Genomic DNA, 25372 nt, shown 5'->3' on the forward strand with positions numbered 1-25372 from the left:
TTAAAGTCCAATGACCGCGCCGTCATAGTGTCCGGCGAAGTTTTTATTGTTTTTGCATTTAGGTTGTAGGTGCTAAAATTTGAATGATTGGATTTTTAATATTATTTTATTTTAGTAAAAGACTATGTGATATAGTGAATTTTCTGAGTTGATCGATAAAATTATGATTTTTTTTGTTAATTTACTATTAATAGCCGTAATATAAAAAAAAAAATATTTAAAATATTAAATTACATGTTTACCTACGTAACCATACAAAATTTAACAATTTTTTAATAGTTCAGAGTCTAAATGAGCTCGTCAAATAGAGTGGCTGTGACATACGGACGGACAGATTGACAGACATGACGAATCTGTAAGGGTCCCATTTTCCACCATTCGGCTACGGAACCCTAAAAAGTCTTCCAATATTTATGTGAAACTATTTTCAGAGTTTGTGTCATATAGAAGCCAACGTCGCGTTTTTTCTTGACCAGAACGAAACAAACATTTATTTAGCCAAAACAAACATTTGTCTAGTGCGGTTTTTAACCTGCATCTGCCAAGTTCAGTGAGCACCAAAAATTTGTAATGTAATTTTATAAATGCGACAGTTGTGGGTTTGATTCACTCTTGAGGGAATGAAATATTTAATATATAATTTTTTTTCGTTCTGGTAACGAGGCGAGTGACAAAGCGCGGCGTTGAGTTCCGGCACTCAACACGCAATGCTTCCAGAATTCGGTGGAAAATGTGAAACGTAAAAGTCTTAATAGGGATGACAAAAATGCTCATAAAAGTGTATTTGAATAAAGAATATTTTTTTTTTTTAAATTATTAAACACTTTTAGACACTTTGTCTAATACGGGAAACAAACGACGGCCTTGTCATAATAGAATTTAAGCCTTCGTGGGCTGTTAAATTAATTAGAAAACCTTATTATTATTAGACTAATTTAGTCAAGTAATTAACATAGTGAAGTACACGAGTCGAGTACTGCAAGGTCAGAAGGGACCGGAAGTTAATATATTCAAAGTAGTAAAGTTACATTATGTTAATTAAATAATAACTATCAATTCTCCTTATCTGATATTAGTTTTCTTTAAAAAAATGTGAATTAATATGTACTTAAATAGATTAGATATATTGATCGCTCTTGCCATATCAAGAAATGTAATAGCTCTCCTTTTATATATAGCTAAATTGGCCTAAGCTTTTGCGTACACGGACGGGGATTCGAATGCAGTTATATTCTGCATTTTATTATTAATAGAGCATTGCAGAACTTAACGCCACGTTTTACCTTGACAGCAGAGCGAAGAAATACAGCTGCTTAATTATAACTAATAATAATATAAAAAAAGCGTTACACACTACGAGGCCACAAAACTATAGTGCGGTAGTGATCCGTGAAACACGCATGTCTAACATATGGTCACGTTTAACGTAAATTAATTGTATAAATATGGACTATGAATTTAGCCTAGTCTGTAACATGCCTAGTCATGTGGCACGCATTTTTAATTTTATTTTCATTTCATATTTGTATTTTACTTTCACGTTTTCCCGTTTATTTGCGTCTACACAATCATTTTCATTCATATTAGAGCCATTGCGAGTTGAGTGGCAGAACTTAACGCTGTTCTTTGTCTAAACGAACCCTGGAAACACAAAGCCCGAGTGGAGATTGAACTCATAACCATCGCCTTTGCTGTCAGTGCGCTTATAACTCGACTCTGGAACAACGTCTGGCTGTAAACACGACGATTGTGGGTTCGACCCCCACTCGACGAAATGAATTATTTACTCGTTGTGGTAAGACAAAATATGCTTATTTTGAATCCTGTCTAACACTCTTCGGGATAAAGCGTGAACCTATAAAAAAGTTATAAATTGTAAATTCTCATGACATGTGCCAGTTAATACGTACATTTGTTATCTAAGTGAAGTTAAAATATTGGTATGCTTTTTATGAATCATTTGAACATTCTGTATGATTTCATTTGAAATATTTACGACTTATGTCTAGTTTTTTTTATTATTTATAACTCGATTTATTATTGTTTTGATTGTTGGGAGCGACATTGGAATAACTTATTATAATCCGATTTTATAATCCGTTATATTCGCATTTTTAAGTGACAGAGGAAACTACACTGTTATGTGTGATTTCGTATTTAAATAAATACCGGCCATATATATTCATATTGGGGATTTTCGAGACATTGCGTGTTGAGTTGCAGAACTAAATACCGCACTTCTTTATCAGACCGAGGAATTGGATAACAACAATAATTTAAATTTGGTCATACCCACGAGAGTAGACTGAACCCACTACCACGTGTTTCATAACAAAACGAGGAAAACAAAAATAAATTAATAAAAGTCATCCCAGGATTGAGATTTCAACTCATATTCATTGCCACCAATCTCAATGTTGACGTTTGCGCTGCAATGAAAGCTTTTAGTTTTTTTGACCTTTGTACATTTTATATTGTACCTATTTTAAATTCTATTCAATGTATCTTTTTAAATGTGCAATAGAGACTCTATCTTATTCTATCTTTAGTTTTTCGTATTGAATTCACCGACGAATCAAATCACAGAAGCTCATGAATGCATTTAATAATGTATCTGAACCGGTAAAATACTTATAGGCTTTAAGAAAAACAACAATTTTAAAAAGGTTACAATTTTAATCTTTAATTAAATTCTCAGATTATTACGGCTCTCAATCGTTAAGTTGATGTAATTTCAGATATACTGACATGTATTTACCGGTGATAATCGTTAAGAACAGAAGAAATGTTCAATGATCGATTATTCGTTGCATTCCGAGATCGTGGCATGGTAAAGATGAGTCTTTTTGTGTACGCAATGTTTGTGGGTTCGATTCTCACTTGGGCTAGCTCACTAGAAAAGTACTTTGGTTCCCGGTCTGGGTAAATAAATAAAGCAGTGTCCTAACACAAGATTTTCTCCGCTTTTCTAGCAATAAAAAATCTGGAGATGCAAGAGGAAAAACATTATATTACTGTCGAAGGTTTTACTGTACCTACTGGATTTTATAATTTTAACTCTCGTATAGTAAGCGTATACGCCCAATTCGATTTTTGGCAAGCGGTGTCGACGATTTCTGCGAAAGATTACATTTGGGACCTAAGTACTCGATTGTTTCTCGGTCGCTCACCCTTGGCGGCTGTTCGTAATATTTTATTATAACTTTCAATTTAACACGAAAAACTGGGACATCTTTTTATTCAGTCATTCACCCTGTTAACATGTCTGGTTACTTTTACAATAAGAAATTTACGCCGTGGCTGAGAAGCGTCTGAGAACGCAATGGTTGCAGAATCGATTTCCATAATAACCGTTGTTAATAACTTTTGTATTTTAACTATTTAGAAAAAGTGCGGCGTTATGTTTCGCCATACACACTCTAAAATCTAAAATGCTGAAAACCTATAAAAGTTTAGGCGTTCGTATTTATAATATTAGGTACATAAAAGCATAACAGATTCTAAGTAATTCTATTTATTGCTAACAAGACGCCTAGACAATATAATTCCTCGTAAGACCGTTTGAGACACTGTGCCGCTGAATATTCCACAATTAGCCCGCCCATAGTGTTTGTGATGAAATACTCAATTCTGTTATCTATTATATTCTAGTTTTTTATTTCGGTTTTCTGTGTTTTAAGATATCAAGGCAGATATAGACAATTTACTGTTAAGATACTCTGTTCTCCTTGTCCGAAATTTCTTGGTGAGCGGCGTTCAACGCCATTGAATACACAATATCATTATGCGTATGCTGATATATGCGGGATACAGCGTGAAGCTTAAGAATGAATATAGTGCACACTTTATGTGTACTGTACTATATTTTTTTATTTTAAATTCTTCCTATTTGGAAGTTGCTATCCTTCCAATATGTTTGGAATTAATTAATGACCAAGTAATAATTTTGTCAACAGCTATAACAATTGGAACAAGAGTCATCGGGCCAGCACTTGGTTTTCTTCTCGGAGCTCTTTGCACAAGGGTCTACGTGGACCCCCTGGTGGACCCCGGCTATAAATACAGCGACCCAAGATGGGTTGGCGCTTGGTGGCTTGGTAAGAATCAGATATAATTATTTTTTACCTTATCTTAATCTATTTTCCAGTATTTTATTGGTAGAGTAAATATGTAGTGGTAGCTATCTACATAAAGCTATCTTTTTTTTCCACTTTCACTCAAATGGAAATCGGAAAATAAGGATACTTAAACTTATTTTTTTTTTCAAGAAATACGAATATATAAACTTTCATTCATCAACGTGGGCAGAGGGTTATATGGCTCAATCTGATAACAGACTATTTTTAATTGTTGACTCATAAATATTAAAATAAATACAACATGTTGTAAGTCATCATGTACCCATTAAAAATAAGCATAATTTATTTTTTCTTTGTTTACGTTGTTTTATTACGATGTGTTTTGTTTTAAGTGAAGAATTTTCTCGCGATCGGTCATTGACTTGACAGTGTAATTTCTTCTTGTTGCAAAGATTAAAAATAAATATAAGGTACTTATTTGGTAAAGTTTTTAATTATTACTTCATCTTATTCCGATGTAATTCAATTAAAAAGCATGCAACTTTTATATAATAACAAAAATGGTAAGCATTTATAATTCCAACCCATATATTATGTATGGAGTTACAGACCATATATAATAGCTATGTTAGATTTTTTGTCGGGATTCATAATGTTTTATGGTGTACATATGTCTAATTACCGTGTCATATTGTTGCTCCAAGGTGCATTATTCCTCACGCAATGCCTTTTATTGCTCACACTTTGTGGGCAAAAAAGACTACGATTTTCTAAATACAAGACGATAAATTATGCCGACCATCACCACGTTTATTGACACTAAAAATTTTATATGCCGATATATTACTTAAAAGTACCTACTTCTGGTTTCTACATGGCACATGCACTATATAAGCTAGCCCAGCTTCAAATCTTAACTAGTCCCCTCAAACACACTAATTGGACTCATCCGAACTGTAAACGCACGACTTCCTGAATATTATAATTTATTTGACGACCGGTAAAATAGAAGAGACCGTGTAATGTTCCATTGTTACATTCATTCAGCGAACGAAGGAGCTGGAATTCCTCCATAGCCATACGCACATCGCGGAACTGCCGGCTACCGTTACCCACGCATTGGCTCAGATTTGCGCGCAAAATCCACGAAGAAAGCACGCACGTGACTGGACTTTTAAACGAATGCATATCACCGTTGTGCTAAATTTGCAAGTCGCCCACAATCCGGCTCTTAATACCTCCAGAGCACGGTTCGGAATCCCTCAATATGAACTTTAGAATATGTTATGCCTCTAGAAAACTGCGTCAAGCGTGTCTCGACTGCCAATAAACTGAATTCGCAAACGCTCATTGAATGGTTTCCGCGTATTTCCTTATTGTTCGAGTGCTGCGCCTCGTGAATGGGACCTGGAATTTAAATAACCTTTTTAATGAGCACTATTGCTTCTTTGCCAATATTAACCAGAATATTTATAACGCATTATGTAACTATACAATTTACTTAACTGCAACGCTTTTTAGTTTCATACAAATATGAACAAGCCATTAGAACGTTAATATTTCGTTTCCTGTCTCGTATCTTTATTTGTTTTTGGTGGACACGAATTACTTTAAGATGGTTTTTATAGAGATTTCTTATCTATCTGTCTATTTATAATAATCTGTTCTACTTGTATATGTATATATATATATATATAATTGGTATCAATTGCCCCAGGTGATATCATAATTGCGATGTTCGTTGGTATTCGTATGTTAGATAACGATCGTGCGTTGATGATAGCCACGTCGTTTGCGTGTGACTGGAAACGGCCAAAAATTTATTTTACACGTGTTTTGGTCGTCTCTCTTTAGGTTTCTGCCGGTTCAAGGTTTATTTACATATAAGATCGTACGCTGTCGCTGCATACTATGTTGTGGGGGATTCTTGTATGACATCTATGCAATGCAATTTTCACTCAGCTTTCGCTTTTCCTCGCTCGTCGTCGTCGTCACGCTGCCGGCGCACGCTCCTCGTTATATAACGTGTTACATCACGCCGCGTCACCAACACTAAAATAAGCGCTCTATCCACGCGGTCACGGCCAAGGCTGTCCGCCTGTGCGCCTTGTTGCCGACAATTATGCCATCGACGCCGGTAATGAGCATTTAGTGGGTGGACACGCGACCGCCGAGCTCACTTTTACTTTTAAACCGGTTCCACGCTGACCTTCGTATCCTCGCTCTATGTCAAGATGTTGGGAATGTTTTCATCAGGAACTAAAACATAAACACTAGTGTCGGGAAGCCTCGCAACACCTCAAATTACCACTCTGAAGTCCATATGATGTATTCCTTTTTTAGCTTCATCTTTATTCCGAATATGCAGTCACGCAAAGGGAATCGAGTGTTAAAATACTCCGCTCCGAACATTTCGCCGAATTTTGGATTTATTCCGTGTTGAGTGACGGAACTTAACGTTAGCTACAAAGCTAACGTTGAATCTCCTCATACAAATAATAATAATATACTTTATTTATTTAAGTACACAAGAGACTAAGTTAGGAGTAGTAGTTTATTCCCCCGACTGGAAATAAAACCTACAACCTTACAGCTACACTCTGTGCCACTGCGTCACAACTCGACTTCGTTTTCTACAGGAGTCAAAACGTAAGCGTCATTAAGCCACGCCAAGCCAAGCCAAGTTGCCAAGCTAAACCCCAAATTATATCTTCAAATTATTTACTTATTTTATTCAGTAATCGATATAAGAATAATGTCAATAATTTAAATAGTATTCGTACTCATGTACTGCGTCTACCGAACGCCCTTGACTGATCGTCGACCGGGCGACCTTGTAACACGTAAATGTTTTCTGTTTAGATTTACGATCAGGATAAATGTTTGAATTGCACTTGCTGGTGGATTGAAATTTTCTTCTAAAATTATTAATTTTATCTACAATTATATCAAATTTCAATATAGTATTAATTTGTTAGTATTTGGTTTAACAGAAGTTTATTTAACGCACCTCGACGGCGTTAAGTTCCGCCGCCCAATACGTAAAGTCCCGAAAATTAGGTGGTGCGTGGGGGAACAGTGTCTTCACATTAGGTTGCCGCTGCCTACTAATTTTAATAATAATATATGTTATATTCGTTTAGATAAATAATGAAAAACTCTTAAAAATGTTGTCAAAATTATCTTAATGTTTAAGTTAACAAGAATTTATTATAATATCAAAGTAACTATTTAAGCATTCTTGTGACGCTTCCACAACTGCGTAGTTCTAATCTTTTGATTAAATGCTAAAGATATGGACGTGACACAATATTTAAGCAATGATTCTTTAAAATACAAGTCCAATAGTGAACTTTACAATTTTATAATTTCCGTTGATTTATTTATATTTCTGTTTTCACTTATAAAATTATTGTTATTTTCTTTAATTGAGGAAAACTCTTTTATTGTAACCTTCAGGTATTTATTTTAGGTGATCGAAAATAAAAGTTATATTTAATATGGTTTTAATATTGAGAATACTAGGATTAGCTAGTATTATTTTAAAAGAAAAGTGACGTTTCTTTTACGCAAATTAATTACTGTTGAGCTTTAATGACTTAAAAAATTTTCCTACTCATAATTCCCCTAGTTCATAATATGATGTAGGTAAAAATATATATTTTGTAAACTACCCGCATATTAAATTTAACTTCTTTTTTCCATAAACGCAAGATCAACATTCCTTTAATAATTTACTCGTTTTTTCAATTATTCATACTCTACCTAATACCCAATTATGCTGGATTAATTTTCTCAGTATAGGTACCCGGCCAAAGAACTCGGTAGCCATAATGGGTGTAATTAGAATCTACCATACTAAGCTTTATGTTTTATATAAACAGAATGAGTCGTTCCCACTGCTTTATTTTTCATTTAGCAGTTTTTGCCGATGTTACAGTTTACTTAGAGCGTTGAATTTACACTTTGCGTTAGTTATGTTATTCTTTCAATAGAGATTTGATTGTAAAATCTATTAGGAATAAATTCCATTCGATGTATTTTTTACTTAGAGTGTGGTTCAATATGGTAATCACGAATGGGTGTGAATTCTAATCTCACTTATTTAGAAATTTTATGTACATATTACATCGGTTATCCAAGAACTAGATTTGCAAATTGAACGCTATGTAAAGCGTCAGGAAGTTTTACAAATGCTAATATCTTAGTTTATATTATATATGTAAAAATAAATTATGTAATATTCTTGCTAGGACATATTTTTGACGGCAAGGACTACATTAGGTCTAAGGCGGTTGTGAGTTTGACTCCAAGTGCGCTTATGTTAGAGAAAAGACAGGGCATTTTACTTTAAAATTGTAATTCTTAAGAATTGATTTTTTAAAATAAGTATAGCAATTCTACAATTTTGTATATAATACTTTTTTTCACCATTTCAAGTTAATATGTAAGGTTATATCAATAAATAAGTTTTTTTTTATTATTGAAATTTCTACATCTATTCTAAATGTAATTCTTTCGTGCATCACGCTGACAGCGAAAGCACTTCATCACAGTCGTCAGTCTGTAGAACGTTGTACAAGTGTTTGTTGTCTTTGATTTAAGAACACACGGTACGAGCTGGCGGCTCAGCGTGCCATAGAATGTCCGTAAAATTTATTTTAAATGTTTTCTGTTTCGACGTGTTATGATCTGTGTGGCAATTTACTTATTTTTGTGTAAGAAATGGACGTAGTGGGCATGAAATATAGATTTAAAAAAACCGGCATTTTTTCTCAAACCGGCATTGCTTGATCCTAGGGTTACCTTATTAATATTACTCTGAAAATAGTAAAATATTATCGAAATCAATCATTTTAAGTGATAGCTTATGTTATTCATAAAAAAAAATGATGGAGTTTTAGATGTTTCATAGAGCATATAAAAAGCCAGTAGAAAAATAAATATAAATAAAACATGTATATATTTTTGTTTTCAGGTATGGTGTTCATAGCGGGATTCATCGTGATGCTGTCAATTTTGATGTTTTTCTTCCCGAAGCAGATCAAGCAGAGTCCGCTACCACCCCCACCGAAGAAGATAAAGGAAAAGCGAGAGCCCTTTTTCAAAGGTAAAAAGCTGTTGTTTATTGAGTATTTTTTATCCTTTGGATAATTTGTTGATGGTTTTGAGTTCGAATTCTTTTTGCGAAAATTTTTGTATTTTCTCGAATAGGGTTCAAATTAACACAATATCGTAATTAATTTTACGATCTTTTCGAAAAATACGATGTTAGTCTCTGCTACCCAATAATCACGCAAATTAGTTAGTAATTTTTATAAGAATTAGTTGTTTTTACTTATTTAATCTGTAAAATGCATAACGATAAAAACATTCTACGCTCGTGGGTAATTATTGCAGTAATTTTCGATAATACTTATGAAATAATGGCACACATGATAAGAGTTCCTACAGTAAGCAATCAAGTAGTGATAGTGTGTCCCACATCGATGACGATAACAAAATAATTGTACGAAAATAAATGACGTTATTTTAAATTTATAGATAGATGTTACGAAAATATTTATCTTGACTATTAATCATGCTAGCAACAGTGATTGGCAATATTATATTAGACGTTCGGATATTGTAGGTTCAAATCTAAAATGGTTTTATTAAAAAAAATATTTATTGATATGATTTTTATAAACTGAAAAGTGTTGTTGAAGACCTCAACTCCTTTCAGATACTGTAAGAAGTTCACGTAAAAAGCATAAAAGGATGATGGTAGTTGAGAGTTATGGAGACCGTAGCTTTTGGTATAATAATCATTACACATATATGTATATGTGTAGTTATTCTAAATATGTTTAGTTATTCATTCTAAATGATATATAAAAAAATAGCTTTTAATATAAAGCGGAAATTTTCCAAATATTTTCAATGTTACCAAAATTGCAATGTCACTTTAGTAGCGATCATAATCTTTGTTATATCATCATATTTACGGATATGCAGAATATTTCACGTGTACTTTGTACAAAAATGTGTTTTTACGATGTGTCTCTGCTAAGCAGGAATCTGGTGTTAAGACACTCCGTTCTCATTAAGATGCTTCCGTTCCCTACGTTTCATCAAATTTTGGAGGCATCTCGTGTTGAGTGGCAGAACTAAACTCCGCGCTTTGCCTTGATATCAGAGCGGAGAAATGAAAATAGAAAACATTTTAAATGGGAATCGAACCTACGATCGTAACGTTTACAGGCCCCTGCGCCACGATGGCCTCAACCTTTTTTAACGCGAGAAAACTGCCATTTCGGCCAGTATCAATGAAAATAGTTTTAACAGTTTTTCTTAATACCCTGAGATCCGGCCGTTGAATCCTGCATAAACGAGTTTTCTTAATTAAACCTATATTAATGAATAATACATGATTAGTAGAACAGATTACACCTGGGTTGCCTGGAAGAATCCTGCCGCAATCACCTTTAATTAAATTTTTTCGTAACTCGTTTTTGGAGAAAATTGCACCAATACGTTTTTTATATGAATCGCACATCATTTGAAAGATAATCGCGTAAGGAATTGGAAAATTAAGGGTTGCCAGCTCTCAGTCTGCCGCAAGTCTAGGGTTGCCTGGTTTAAACATGTCACTAAATGTTAATAATTTGCACTCATGTGTTTTTTTAATGAATTATATATCAAATTAAAGCTTATTTTTTTCTGAACACTATAAAAAAGGGTTGCCTGAAAAATTCCTGCCGCAAACAGGGGTTGCCAGCGTTTGAAATATTTTATTCCGGTTCCGTTTGACTATGAGAATAGACGATGAAATGCGCGGTCTGCCTTATGTTTTAAAGTAAAATATTATATAATAGAAGGTCAATCTTAAAATCAATGTTTATTCTAATTGTTTACCTGTTAAATGATGATTTTAATCATATTAAGTACACGCAGAAAACTATTTAAAGATCATAGGGCAGAAGAAATCATCCTTATTTTTCAAGTAAAATAATGAATCTATAGTATTGAGTCTTTGCAAAATCTATTTTCTAAATACTAATATTTATTTATTAATTTAAATAACCCTTTCAAAACAACTAAATTATCTAATTAAGTAAATGTTTACAAATATCGATCTACTATAAGGTATTAATTACAACATGTTTCCTTAATATAAAGAAGGGTGACAATTATTGCGGATATTTTTTTATTAATTAAGAAAATATGGAAAATTACATTTCAATAAACAATCTCTCTCTCTCTCTCTTCGCCCTCTGCTTGTTTGATTTGACAACGCCGTCCGTATCCGTAGAAAGAACTATGGCGCCCATCTTTTTGGTACGAATATTTACGTTTTTGCAAAGTAAATGAAAACTATTCAACTAATGAAAACTATTAAAAAATATAGATAAAAAAATGTCGCTAGCAAGAACTTGTTCTGATAGTTTTTAAGGCATTTAGGTCTGAAAGAATTGTTCTTATAATTATAATAAAGCGTAATCACTCACTCACGTCCCTAACTTAGTGTAATCAAAACTGAGGCAATTCCCACGGCCACAATTGTCACATTTTATTAAACTATATAATATTAAAGATTATAGTATACTTTCGTTTTGCATTAGAAAATAATTAAAAAATACTTCTTTATATTTTTGTTTTAAAACAATGAACTTTTTGTAACACTGTAAATGATAACCGTGCATTGTGTCACTATTTAAAAAAATGTCACTGTATTTAAAATTCATTTTTTGGCGAAACAATAACATAATTTTACACTTTTGGAAAGATTCCTTGTTAAATTCTATCACATTTTCACATCTTCATTTTTGTCAAGTAAAAACGTCTTTGCTCCAAAATGAAAGGTAAGTAACTAAGTAATATGCTCAAAAACAACTCATTTGGCCATCTGCACTTTTATTGCATTTAGAAACAATACATCTTCGAAAATAATTTTATTGCATTTGGTTTGCTTTGTATCGCGCCGCAAAATGTTTATCTATAGTAAAAAATAGCCAACTAATTGATATTTGCCGACTCTTGGTCATAAACCGTCGGCAATCGGCGTCGGCATTACTGTCGGATTTTCTTCGAATTTATTTTGCTAACTTAGTTTTGTTTATTATAATTCTATTATATATATTTCTTTCCTATGCAAATTATTAAAAACTGCGTGAGAAAAAATCAAATCAAATCAAATCAAACAAGTAGAGGACGAAGAGAGAGAGAGAGAGAGAGAGTTCATTGAAATGTATTTTTCAATATAATTAATAAAAAAAATATCCGCAATAATGGTCACCCTTCTTTATATTAAGGGAACATGATGTATATGTATGTATATTAATAGTTTATAGAAGATCGATATTTGTAAACATTTATTTAATTAGATAATTTAATTGTTTCAAAATGGTAATTTAAATTAATAAATAAATATTAGTATTTAGAAAATAGATTTTGCAAAGACTCAATATTATAGATTCATTATTTTACTTGAAAAATAAGGATGATTTCTTCTGCCCTATGATCTTTAAATAGTTTTCTGCGTGTACTTAATATGATTAAAATCATCATTTAACAGGTAAACAATTAGAATAAACATTGATTTTAAGATTGACCTTCTATTATATAATATTTTACTTTAAAACATAAGGCAGACCGCACATTTCATCGTCTATTCTCATAGTCAAACGGAACCGGAATAAAATATTTCAAACGCTGGCAACCCCTGTTTGCGGCAGGAATTTTTCAGGCAACCCTTTTTTATAGTGTTCAGAAAAAAATAAGCTTTAATTTGATATATAATTCATTAAAAAAACACATGAGTGCAAATTATTAACATTTAGTGACATGTTTAAACCAGGCAACCCTAGACTTGCGGCAGACTGAGAGCTGGCAACCCTTAATTTTCCAATTCCTTACGCGATTATCTTTCAAATGATGTGCGATTCATATAAAAAACGTATTGGTGCAATTTTCTCCAAAAACGAGTTACGAAAAAATGTAATTAAAGGTGATTGCGGCAGGATTCTTCCAGGCAACCCAGGTGTAATCTGTTCTACTAATCATGTATTATTCATTAATATAGGTTTAATTAAGAAAACTCGTTTATGCAGGATTCAACGGCCGGATTCCAGTGTATAAGATAATAGATGTCTTGTTTTGATTCTTATTAAGTGAAATATAAAAACATTATAGGTATTAAAATAAAAATAATTAATAATTCATTTAATCTTATTTTTTACAGATTTCTTCGCAACTATCAAAAGACAGCTCACCAACGATATACTGATGTGGAGAACTGCCTCCTCGGTCCTTCATTTGATGCCTATCAGCGGAGTTTACTCGTTTCTGCCCAAATATTTGGAAAAGCAGTTCCGTTTGCCGACGCATGACGCCAATCTTGTCTCGGGTGAGGTACTAGCATTAAGTTTTATATTAGACTAGCTGCCTAGCCGCGACTTCACCCACATAAACTTACCTAATAGTAAGTTTATATATAATAGGATAATCAAATTATACAAAATCTTTACACAAATTGTAGCCTATGTGTTATTCACGTATACAACACGTATTAATGTAAAATTTCATCTAAATCAATAGAACAAATATCAATCCAACCTCACCAATTTTAACATTTGTAAACAGATGATAAGATTTCTAAAGAAAAAAAATGGTTAGCAAATTTTTGGGTAAACTTTGAACGTCACTATTTCACATTTTTATGTTTTACTTTTCTAGAAAAAATAGTTCTAATAATAGTAATTATTGGTGATAATTATTTTATTTGTATGAAATCGCTGTCTCTAAAAAAATATAATATATTTTTAAATATTTCATATAATAAAATGACGCACAATATCGAGAAACCTATTTTTCTTGTAATGATAAATAGTCAATTTAACCACTCATAGTGTTGCAGTTGGCAGTGAATGATATACAGTCAGAAAAAATAAATGTAAATTATGCTTTGCTAAGATAAAGAGCGGCGTTTAGTTCCGTTATTTAACACATGATTTCTCTAAGATAGTCAATATGTAGCAGAGTATTCTAGTTTATACTATGGCCTAGATAAGCCAGAAATAAGTCTTTAACAGTAGGCATAGACTAAAAGATTATGTGAGTATTCAGACCTTTCTCATTACTCGCCATTTAGAGGGCCTAGATGGCCATTTTATAAAAAAGAAAGGTTATAAAAAGTATTTAATTAACATCTAATAGCTTTTCTTTAATTATAATTTATTGTCTATTTCAGGTTTGGGTGGTATTCTAGTAATGGGCTTGGGCATCATTACCTCGGGTGTGGTTATACTGAAGGTGGTGCCGACCGCCCGTCAGGTTGCCGCGTGGACCGCTACTACCGCTGCTATATATAGTGCAGGTATGCTATTATATACTAAATTAAATATCATATTTAAAGCTAAAAAAAGGAAAATTAAAATACTAATTGATTGTTACCATTAGTAAACTTGTGACACAGTTCCCCATGCACCGCCCAGCTTTCGAGACATTGCGTGTTGATTGGCGGAACTTAACATCGCGTTTTATCCTTTACCAAACTGAGGCAATAAAAATCATGAATTATCCCTTGTTGGAATTGAACCACTACTAAAACATTAGAATATAAATTACGCGTATTTAATATTATTCAATTAATTTCCAGGCATGGTAGTCCTAATGTTCGTCAGTTGTCCCGAAGAGAACTTCAAGGCTCTGAGTGTAACAGATGTGGTTAACTTATCGTGTAGCAACAACTGTCATTGCGATGGAGCTTCGTACTCGCCTGTTTGTGGACAGGTAAGTTTGATTCTTTATTTTTTCTTTTTAATTATTTTTCATTTTTGATGAACATTAGGGGTTATAAAAAAGTAGCGTGAAGTTATAAAATAAGATCCTTTACTTGGATTTTTTGTCATTTCATATAATATATTGATTATAAAACTGGCTAATTAATTTGATTATTTAAAATATAAAGTAAAGTTTTGGATCGGTACCAATAGTTTCTACCCATTTATTTGCATCTTACTTAATTGTTGTGTTTTGTAACTTCATCATAAACATTTTTAAACGGGAATGGAGCCTACAACTAGTGTGTTCTTCCAGGATTCCTTCACATATCAATCGCCGTGTCAGGGAGGTTGTTTGAACAGCGAGCAATTGGACAACAGCACGTATCTGTATTACAACTGTTCGTGCTTCGCCGGGTCCTTACCGGTCGGCGATAAGGCTTTTAAAACGTGAGTTTTTAATTTAAAAGTGTTTCTTTTTTCATGTTAATATATTTCATAAAAATGATGTCATTTTATCACATTTTTTAACACTCATTCGAGAAATTAACATTTGATTTGATGATACATTTCATTTTTCTTAGGAGAATATTTTTTTTCGTGGTTATTTTTTAAAAAAACGTTACGTTAGTAAATAAGTCCGTCTAAACTAATGTCAATATTAACAAACGAACTTATATAACACTGACTTCTCTCATATCCCTTACTATGAAGACAAATATGACCTTATATGATGGAGACAAATATTTTCTATTCTATAATATTTTCATTAATTACAGAATAGAACGCTACTCCACGAAGCTAGAGCACAGTGAATACGCGGCGTTAGGTTACGCGGTAAGCGGGGAGTGTGGTGGAGCTTGTTATCAAATATACGCATTTATAGCGATATTTGCGGCTGTTATGTTCGTTCATGCGACTGGCGAAGTGGGCGCTGTACTGCTTATTATACGATGTACTGATAAGAATGGTATGTTTTTTTTTTCATTGGCTACTTTTTTTAGATTAATATTGTATTTCGCACATCGTAGACAGTAGAAACCTAGACTTACGATACTTCCTACCCCAATCTCCGCCCAATTCTATAGATATTGCGTGTTGAGTGGTAGAATTCAAGGTTGCGCAATCTACCTTGGTCTACACCGCAGTAGTTGTGGGCTCAATGGGTACCCAGAAGGAAACCAAATTAATTTAAATATGACAATTATTATCTCACATGAAGTCCACGACTCCGCCATGGTGACCTTGCTATACTAAATATACTTATATAATACTTATAACTACAGACAAAGCGATGGCAATGGGCGTGATCCAGTTCGCAATAGGCGTGTTCGGCAATGTGCCGTGCCCCATAGTGTTCGGCGCGGCGGTGGACGCCGCGTGCCGCCTGCGCGACATGGCCTGCGGCGTGGTGGGCGCGTGCGCTTCCTACGATAATGATAGCTTGAGGCATTTCTATTTGGGTGAGGCCTTTTGTTTTTGCTGACAATGATATGGTAATGAATAACATACACGTTGCCATAGCAACATGTCACTGTCACTTTGACACTTCAAGGTATTTTTGTTTGTGTGAGCTTTTTCGTTCCTTTTTATCTTCAACCTGTATTCTGAATATAGCTAAAAAGAAAAAAAATCATTGTATTAATAAACGCTATTTCTCATTCACCGCACAATTTTCACAAAAGTTTTAGTTTGAGAATTCTTTATATGGATTTTTTTAAGGATTTATTTATGTCAATTTGCGTTTTTTTATTATAACTAGTGGACCCGAACGCGGCTACGCCCGCGTAAACTATACGAATATTTATTAAATATATTTATGAAATTATTTTCAGTTTTCAATAGAGAGATGCGTTAAGCAAGCTCATTTTGGATGACGTTTTCTAAAAACAAACTTTGCAAATCGTTGCTTAGCAACGACGGTTGTTATAAACATGGCGGAATAAATTGCATGTCAAATTAATAAGAATTTTAATATATTGGTATATATCGATAATATTACAACTATGGGAAAAAAAAGTATCCTATGTTCATCCCGAGGCCCTCGAGTATCTCTATATGAGTATTTTATCACAATTAAATTAGCGGTTTGGCCCTGATTCCGTAAAAGACAGACAGACAGAGTTACTTTCGAATTTATAATATAGGTATTGATTTGCATTAAACCAATTAACCAAAGTTATTAGAAACATAACCTAAAACTTAACACTAATTTTCTATTCCAGGTCTCTCGGCCAGTCTAATGTTCCTCGCGTTCATAATGGACATGCTAGTGTGGAGTCGCGCGGGACGTATCGACATGAACCCCGCGGACCGACCGCCAGACAGAGAGCCGTTGCCTTCGGATACTCCTCTCTGATGTCCCACTTCTCCTCACTCTCCTTCTCACTCCCATTATTTGTCTCTTTCTGGTTAGAAAACTAAATAGGGTATACCATGTTACTATTGCCTTCTTACAGACTTCAAATGCAATATAATAAGAAAGTTATAAGTATATGGGAGTTAGTAAATGTTTATTACTTTTTTGTTACAAACGAGTAAATTCTTTTAGAGAATGACAATATTTATTTAAAAAAAAACCAATAATGAAATATAATATAAAGAGAATCACATGAAATATTTAGCAAGAAAATTATGAAAATGTCTATTATACAATTCAATTCAATCAGCTCTTTCCGTATTTTTTTGTGTTGCCCATATGTCAATCTTATTTAATCTAAATGAATCACTAAACTATTTGGTGAATAATTCACCAGACTAACTAAACTTAAATTATGTAAAGTTAACAACTGGCAATATTTTCTTTAAATCGGGCAGTTTCCATTAGTTGGCAATGATACTCTGGTTTACCCTATATAGCTTTTCTATATGTTTGAATATAGGATGTGTCTCAAAATTCAAAACTGATAGGTACGCCCCACTCACATAATCAGTCATCGATTTTTCTATAATATATATTATATTTCTTAATGAAATGATCGACCGAAAATACCGATTATTAACTTTTTTACGAATAATCGAAAAATATCGATTTTTACAATACTTTTATTTTGAATAATCGAATGATCCTCTTTAATAAAAGCAATTACATATTTTTGCTTTATATTATAATGATAATTGTACAATTGTTATGCGACTTTAAATTAACTTGTAATGGACTCGATATTTAATGAAATATTAATATTATTGTCTCTATATATATATTATATTAGTAATTTTGTTAAGCGACGAATTAATATTAGGCAAATTTTTAAACTACTATAATAATTATAATTAGTGTATTTATACAATTCTTTACTTTAATAAAAAGGATAATTCGCACGCTTTTTTAAAATTAATTTTAGTGCAATGTTTAAAATGTCTGAAACATCACTATTACAACAAATGACTGAATTTCGTTATTGAGCATTTTACACTGGTTGCTTTTTAAACTGTGCTCAATTTTTTTATAATAATGCATAATATTTTTTACACGTGGCGCTATATTTCTTTTTTTTTTCTTGGTTTTCAAACGTAAATAGTACAATGTATTGGAGATAATATAAATAGGAGGGAAATATGGTCTGTTCTGATCCGTAAAGTCCCGAAATATTATAATAGATGTATTTATAGTTATAATATTCACGTAAATCTACGTAGAAATCACATTACTGGGACTGAGTTATTATTAAGTTTGGTGTTTACTGCCTTAAAATATTTTTTTATTATATAAGATACACATGGTTTTATAATTTTATATTTTTATTATTTGATGCCATTTAAATAAACTTTGCAATGATTAAATTAAATATTTTAATGAAGTATATAAAAAATACTTTTTATATTTTAAATGCGAAAAAATATCAATAACCACCATTTTTAACATTAGCTATTTTCTTAATAAATATATTAATTTTTTAAAACATTAAAAGGCATTGAATACCAAGCTATACATTTTTTTCGATTAATGCGAATTACATGGCTAGTGATTAGATATTTATTAGTTTAGTTTCGTTTTATTAATTACTTACTTATAAATGTAAATATTAAATGAATTCAAATTAAACACGCAAACAACGTGTTCTAGGCATCTATCGTTATTATTAGGACCTTTAATAATTTATACTTATGTATCTACATATTTTTATTAATTCGCCTAGTTAAAATTTTCAAAATCATTTTAATAATCGTCTGATATGGTTTTAAATAATCAATAATATAAGGAAATAACACTGAAATAATATACATTTTTTAAATTTTACTTCTGGCCCTGAAGTTACCTAATTGTTTTTTTAATTGTGGAATTATTATTTTCAAATTAATAACGTCAACACGTTATTAGAAAAAAACCACAATAAATAAAACTATATTAACAAATTAGTAAATCTTTTGGCCTCTAAAATGAAGTAAAGTTTCTTTATAAAATAATGTTTCATGTGTAATAAATATTTATAATTATATATTCAAATGTTTATTCTTAAATCGTAGATGACTTTCGCTGTTAATATATTGTTTAATTTTTGTAACACTTAATTTAAATGGCAGTCTATAGTTCCGATTTGCAATATTATTTTTATTAAACAATTTACTCTCAATTAGGAGGGTTAAAAAGGCTGGGTCGTGTGTAAAATACTTAGTGGAATTAAGTTTTTTTATTAAAATAATAATTCAATAGATTTAGCATTTTTGTTCAATATTTTTATTATCTGTGATTATTTGTATCACAAATATTGTTAGTATACTAATTGTTTAGGTACTTTATGTACTGTTAGTAAAGTTGGATTGTCGACATGTCTCGTAATTTTTTTTTTTAATAAGATAATGAAATAGTAACTTAAATGTTATTGTTGTAGCGGTTTAATCTACCTTTAAAGTAACTAAAATAATGTAAGTATACATTTTCCAGTGCAATAAAATTACACAGATAATAAAACTCAAATAACTGTTAAGATATAAATAACGTTCAACTGTCACTGCCAGGTCAATACAGATACTAAAATATAATAATAATAATAGCTTTATAACACAAATGAACACTTTCTATTAATAAAAAAGGCTGTACAATATTTTCCTAAAATAATTCTTGTGCATTATATTATATGTGCAATTTTTATATGTAGATGTAACTACAAATTTATAAACCAATGTTTTAAAATGCATTATATAAATCGATTTTATTTTGAAGTTCTTTTTTAAATATTTTCTTATTTACATTTTAGTAATGAATTTAAATTGAATATAAATATAAAATATTTTAGTTTTTTTGATGTCAATTGTGCGCAATTATGTATTTTTTAATTGTAAATGGTCATACTTTGTGATAAAAAGTAGGCATTTCATATTTTAATCTTATAACATTTATAAAAACGCGTTGACGTTGAAAACCTAGTAAATTCAAAGTAGCTTTAGAAAGTGTTTATGTGCAATCGCTATACTGTTAGCTTAAATTTTAATTATATTAATTATTTTGCCATTTACTATATAATATATTTAGAAAATTTTTCTACTAAATATCTATACTATATTTGTAGGCATAAGTAGTTTTACTTGTTGTTTGTTTCTAGCTTATATCGATATATCTTCATAATAACGCATTAACTAGTCTTAACTACTTTTAGTGTTAACATCTGATACCTCGATACCGATCAAATGGTTAAATTGACACCAATCACTGTACATTTTGAAATTCATTGGTTTTTAATTATTAAATAGTTCAGTTCGTAATAAAAGGTGTTATTAATAAGTGTGTAATTAATTGTGTGAGTGAGTGTACAATAATATTTTATTATTATTTAATATTAGCTGTCACGGCTGAAGATTTTGGCGGGAAAGACGTTTGCAATGAATAAGAAATATATTTGTGCAAATACTTAATTCTGTTTATTTTACCAATTATTACATTAATAAAGGATTTTTTAAAATAAAATATTATGTATTGATCATAGTTACTGTTTTAAAATTTAAAATGTAAGTTATAAATTTTCTAGAGAAACGTCAATGTCATTTACATTTATTATCTGTACGCTCACACATGTTAAGTTAGATTAATGACTAGTAATAAAAATGTACCAAAATATCACAAAGAAATGTTAGATTGAATACAATTTACGTATAATATGTACATCTGTACACTATATTTTTCGATAGCTTAAGTTATGAAATGGTTATAATAAATAATTATTCCTTTTTTTTTCTTTATAGTAAAATGAACTCTGGTCACGATTCTGGTACAGCTTTTGTAAGTTTCGATGTATTTGTAGATTTGTTACTGTGGCCTTTGTCACGTATTTTTTTTAATTATTTGTAAATAAAAACTTTATTGAGATATTTATTTGTTTTATTTTATTCTTATATTAATTTTGGTCTTAGGCATTTTATGCCAAGAACACAATCAAATAAAAAAAAAATATAGAGATACGTTATATAGTAACGATCTTAGTATCGTAAGATGTAGATATTCATTAATAATGAGGCCAGTTGTGATGCAGAGGCACAAACGAGCGACGGCTTGTAGGTTCGATGCCCACTCGAAGAAATTAAATATTTAATATTTTCTTATACTCGCTCTGGTATTCGGCCAAAGCGCGGTTCTGAGTTCCGTCACTCAATTCACTACGCCTCCAGAATCTGGCAGAAGATGGAGAACGGAAGTGTCATAATGTAAACCGAGTGCCTTAATGCTAGGTTCCCAGGCACTGTCTGCCTACCCTGCTAAGTGTATGATACAGCGTGAAGCGACAAAAAAATAGCAGTTGTCGATGACAGACGCGTTCAAACCAACAAACTTTGAAATATTAGGTATATAAATTGTTATTAGTTCTTCCAAACAATATGTAATTAGTTCTTGTATTTTATTTTAATCTGACATCTTAGTTAACCACCTACTACTGACAGCTTGTAGCCATAAATCATCATTATATACTACATATTTGTATAAATAATTACATTTCCAGGTCACTTCTGTGTTACAATTTTAATTTTATAAGGAAAATTATATATTGCGGATTTTCCTACGTACCTGAACGAATGAATATATTACAACTGTCAATTCTATAGCAAATGTTGAAAAAACAAAACAAAGAATTTAATGAAAATAATTGACGCCATTACGAATTTATGAAACAGTTGTATTCTAATTTTACATGCAACTATGCGAATGACTATTATATATATGATTATTAGTTATTTTTATTTCCTCGCTCTGGTAGACAAAGTGCGGCGTTGAATTCCGTTATTGTACATAGTGTCGTGACACTAAGTTCTTTCTGCCTAATTTGCTATATGCAGTAGGATGTATACAGCAGCAGGGGGCTGATAGAGAATTTGTGTTCAATTTAATATCAACCAATATCAGCAATAGTGTCGATTTAATTAAAATGTTACTTTTCAAAGGAGTTACGAAGAATAATCATTTTGAGAAGCTGGTGGTGATGTATTTTAATAAATATCCATTCACTATTTATATAAATATTCTACCAGAGCGGTATATTCCCTTTCGATCAAACTCAAAACCATCACCCTTATGTGAGTGTCATTATGTGACGCACATTGTCATACTACGTCACGACATCCTCCACTTTACTAAATATTTCTTAGTGCTAATATTAGTATAGTTTTTTTGTTAATCAATAAATGCATTTTCGTTGGACAAGGAAAAATAAAAATTACATATTTTTTTGGTATAATACTGATATAATCATAAGGAACATAATATTAACAATATTATGGCGGTGTTAATTCTATATCACATTTGAGTTTGTTCAATTTAGAAGCTGTCTTAACTAAGACGACGGGTGCTGCGTGACTTAGCGCCTATAACAAAAGAAAATAAATTAAGTTATCTATATATATACTATGTTGATATTCATATTTAATAATATTTTATAAATAAAAGAAAAATAATCATCAATTGTTTGTCAAAATTATTAAAAACATATGTGGGGTAAAATGCAAATTCAAGTAAAACAAAAAAGAAATTAAATCTGTCGGCCTTTTTATTCGATATTTACAGATTTTTTTTCTAGGATCTTGTCACCAATGATAGCATTAAGATATATAAGATAGCACAGCAAGTAACATAGGAAAAGTGAAAAAACACAAACAAACAAAACAGTAGGTATAATATAGTATAAGATATTCTGAGATATTCTTGTATGCTGAGTTTTAACATTTATTGATTCTATCCAGAAATATTTCTGGACATTGTTGCATAGAAGTTTTTAAGCAAAATAAAATGACAGCTTACCCGTATCCGCCTTTGTGTCCTCCGTAACCGCCCGCACCCGCACTAGCACTGGCACTAGAACTGGCACTGGCTCCCGCGCCACCACCACCATAGCCACCGCCGTGCCCACCAAGTCCACCATGGCCGCCACCAAGTCCGCCATTGCCTCCGTGGCCACCGCCAAGACCGCCTCCGAGACCACCACCGCCGCCATTGCCACCGCCGAGTCCACCTCCGAGACCGCCACCATGACCACCGCCAAGTCCGCCTCCGCCTCCATTTCCACCGCCAAATCCACCATTTCCGCCATGTCCACCGCCGAGTCCACCTCCGAGACCGCCACCATGACCACCGCCAAGTCCGCCGCCGCCTCCATTTCCACCGCCAAATCCACCATTTCCGCCATGTCCACCGCCAAGTCCACCATTTCCGCCGTGTCCACCGCCTAGTCCGCCTCCTTGACCACCCCCTTTGCCAAATCCGCCTCCGCCGCCGCCGCCGCCACCGCCTCCACCGAAACCACCACCTCCACCGAAGCCTCCGCCGCCGCCGCCTCCAAAGCCACCACCACCTCCACCGCCGCCGCCAAATCCTCCGCCGCTCTTACCACCATAACCTTTGAAAAAGAAATTAGACTTTAAAGAAGTAGGTAGAAAGAACCTAGGGCTAAGACGGAGTGTCTTCTCTGTTCTTTACGTTTACAGTCATACGCTTGTGCCATTGCGCCGTGATGGCGTCAAATAAGTATCCAAATTATGTTTCAAACTGAGATATCATTACACAGTCAGGCACTGGATATTAGGAGGAGGCACGTCTTAAGTCCAAAGACTTAAAATCCTTATTGTGATTTTAATATAACTTGTTTTTATAAAACTACTTTTTTGGGACACTAAAGCCTCATCATCAAAGTTCATTTTACGCACATCTAGATAATTCATATAATAAAAACATTTATTAATAGCCAGATTTAAGATCGAAAACAGATTAAATTTCAATATAAAGTATTATTTATATACAAGTTACACACCTGGCGCTGCGTGGACACAGGCGATGACCCCGAGGGCCACACAAGTTATCGCGAACCTTGCCATCTCAGGACTGTGCCCGTTCTCGTCCTGCACCAGCCTTTTATACCAACATGATTATGTCATTGTTCAGCTAGTGTTTGTACTCTTCAGTTTTTGCTGTAGTTTTTGCTTTTTTAGTTTCGTTAGGACCCGACTAAAGATAGTTTGGAGAAAAATGACCTCATGTATTATGATCGACAGCAACTATTATTGTCATATGCTTATTTGTGTTGTAGTGATAATTTTAGTTTTGGAAATGTTTATCTAATATATGTATGTATAAAGCAAATGTTTGAGTATAAGGAAGTTCGATTGGACGGTGATGTAAATCAATGTTAACCCAATTCTCTGAAGTGTATCTTTTTTATTAAAAAGAAAATAAACAATTCTATTGAATTTTTTTTTAAATCATTAGGTATTCAGTATTCTCCACATTTGGAATAGGTTCTATGCCTGAAAACTTCATTTCTTTGCTTTTCGTTAGTTTTGTTGATATTAAAAGTAATTTATTTGACACCGGGGAATTACCTACCTAAGTACTTATGTTTTAAATGTAAACAATCTGCTGATATTAGAATTTTCTATCTACCTATTTATGAAGCGCCTTGTTCTCTGATCGATCAGGAGAACGATCTTGAGATGCCGTTTTCATTTCTAGATTGCAATCTAAAATCGATCTCAGATTTTAGAGTTACATGTGTGTGACTGTATTTATAATGGTGCCTTCGATTACCACTCGAGGGATTCATTCTCTAGATATTCAAGACGCGATGCCTCGAAAATTCGGGAAAATATGGGTTTCCTCTAACCCTGGGTTCTGCTATGTACAAAATAAATAGAGTGTTAAGCTAATAACATGAATATACTCTTCTTAATAGGTATTGAACCCACAACCTTTTCGAGAATATATCTCGTTATTACTAGGTTTTAACTATATAATGAACAAATATAAATACAATGTATACAAAAACTAGTATTGTTTTCCATTTAGTTCTGTGCTTAGCGAACCCAACGGGGGATTCCAACTTCCAAGTGACTGTAATCGTGTTGTTCAGTTGAATTTTTTGCTTTATCTCAAAATCTAAGTTAAATAGCAAATCAGATTTTAGCATAATAATGGACGTTGTGTTCCGGGAACTCAATTAAAAACTTAGTAATAGCTCGATAATTTTAATAGTTAAACATGTTGTATGCAACAAGGTAATAATTAAGTTAACTTAAGTGTATTGTATTTGAAATATAATAATAACTTAACAGTAG

At 32.4% G+C, this 25372-nt stretch overlaps 2 protein-coding genes across 5 annotated transcripts in view; one reads left to right on the top strand and one right to left on the bottom strand.

Annotated features, from left to right (window-relative positions):
- Positions 1–21148, top strand: part of LOC146535958 (solute carrier organic anion transporter family member 74D-like) — a 63526-nt gene extending 42378 nt beyond the window's left edge. For all 4 annotated transcript variants that reach the window (XM_085190892.1, XM_085190893.1, XM_085190894.1 and 1 more), the window contains exons 3-11: positions 3957–4097; positions 9058–9189; positions 13303–13467; positions 14311–14436; positions 14719–14852; positions 15159–15292; positions 15622–15812; positions 16129–16305; positions 17068–21148. In XM_085190892.1, coding sequence (XP_085047018.1) covers positions 3957–4097; positions 9058–9189; positions 13303–13467; positions 14311–14436; positions 14719–14852; positions 15159–15292; positions 15622–15812; positions 16129–16305; positions 17068–17201 — 1334 coding nt within the window. In that variant the 3' untranslated portion in view covers positions 17202–21148. The remainder of the gene's footprint in view (positions 1–3956; positions 4098–9057; positions 9190–13302; positions 13468–14310; positions 14437–14718; positions 14853–15158; positions 15293–15621; positions 15813–16128; positions 16306–17067) is intronic.
- Positions 21149–21591: 443 nt separating this feature from the next.
- Positions 21592–24227, bottom strand: LOC146535959 (uncharacterized). The gene is made up of 3 exons (XM_085191102.1): positions 24073–24227; positions 23067–23661; positions 21592–22633 (listed from the first exon to the last, which is right to left on the bottom strand). The coding sequence occupies exons 1-3, from the start codon at positions 24134–24136 to the stop codon at positions 22627–22629; spliced, it is 666 nt and encodes a 221-aa protein (XP_085047228.1). The 5' UTR covers positions 24137–24227; the 3' UTR covers positions 21592–22626.
- Positions 24228–25372: the final 1145 nt, after the last annotated feature.

Source organism: Heliconius melpomene, chromosome 10, assembly GCF_056956725.1.
Source record: "Heliconius melpomene rosina isolate 202511_hmr_F chromosome 10, ASM5695672v1, whole genome shotgun sequence".
NCBI lineage: Eukaryota > Metazoa > Arthropoda > Insecta > Lepidoptera > Nymphalidae > Heliconius > Heliconius melpomene.

Bases quoted from the DNA above. Each gene is read 5' to 3' on its own strand.
- LOC146535959 (XM_085191102.1), bottom strand. From the start codon at position 24,136: ATGGCAAGGTTCGCGATAACTTGTGTGGCCCTCGGGGTCATCGCCTGT. The intron at 23,662-24,072 runs GTGTGTAACTTG...TCTTTTTCAAAG, and splicing joins CTGTGTCCACGCAGCGCCAG to GTTATGGTGGTAAGAGCGGC.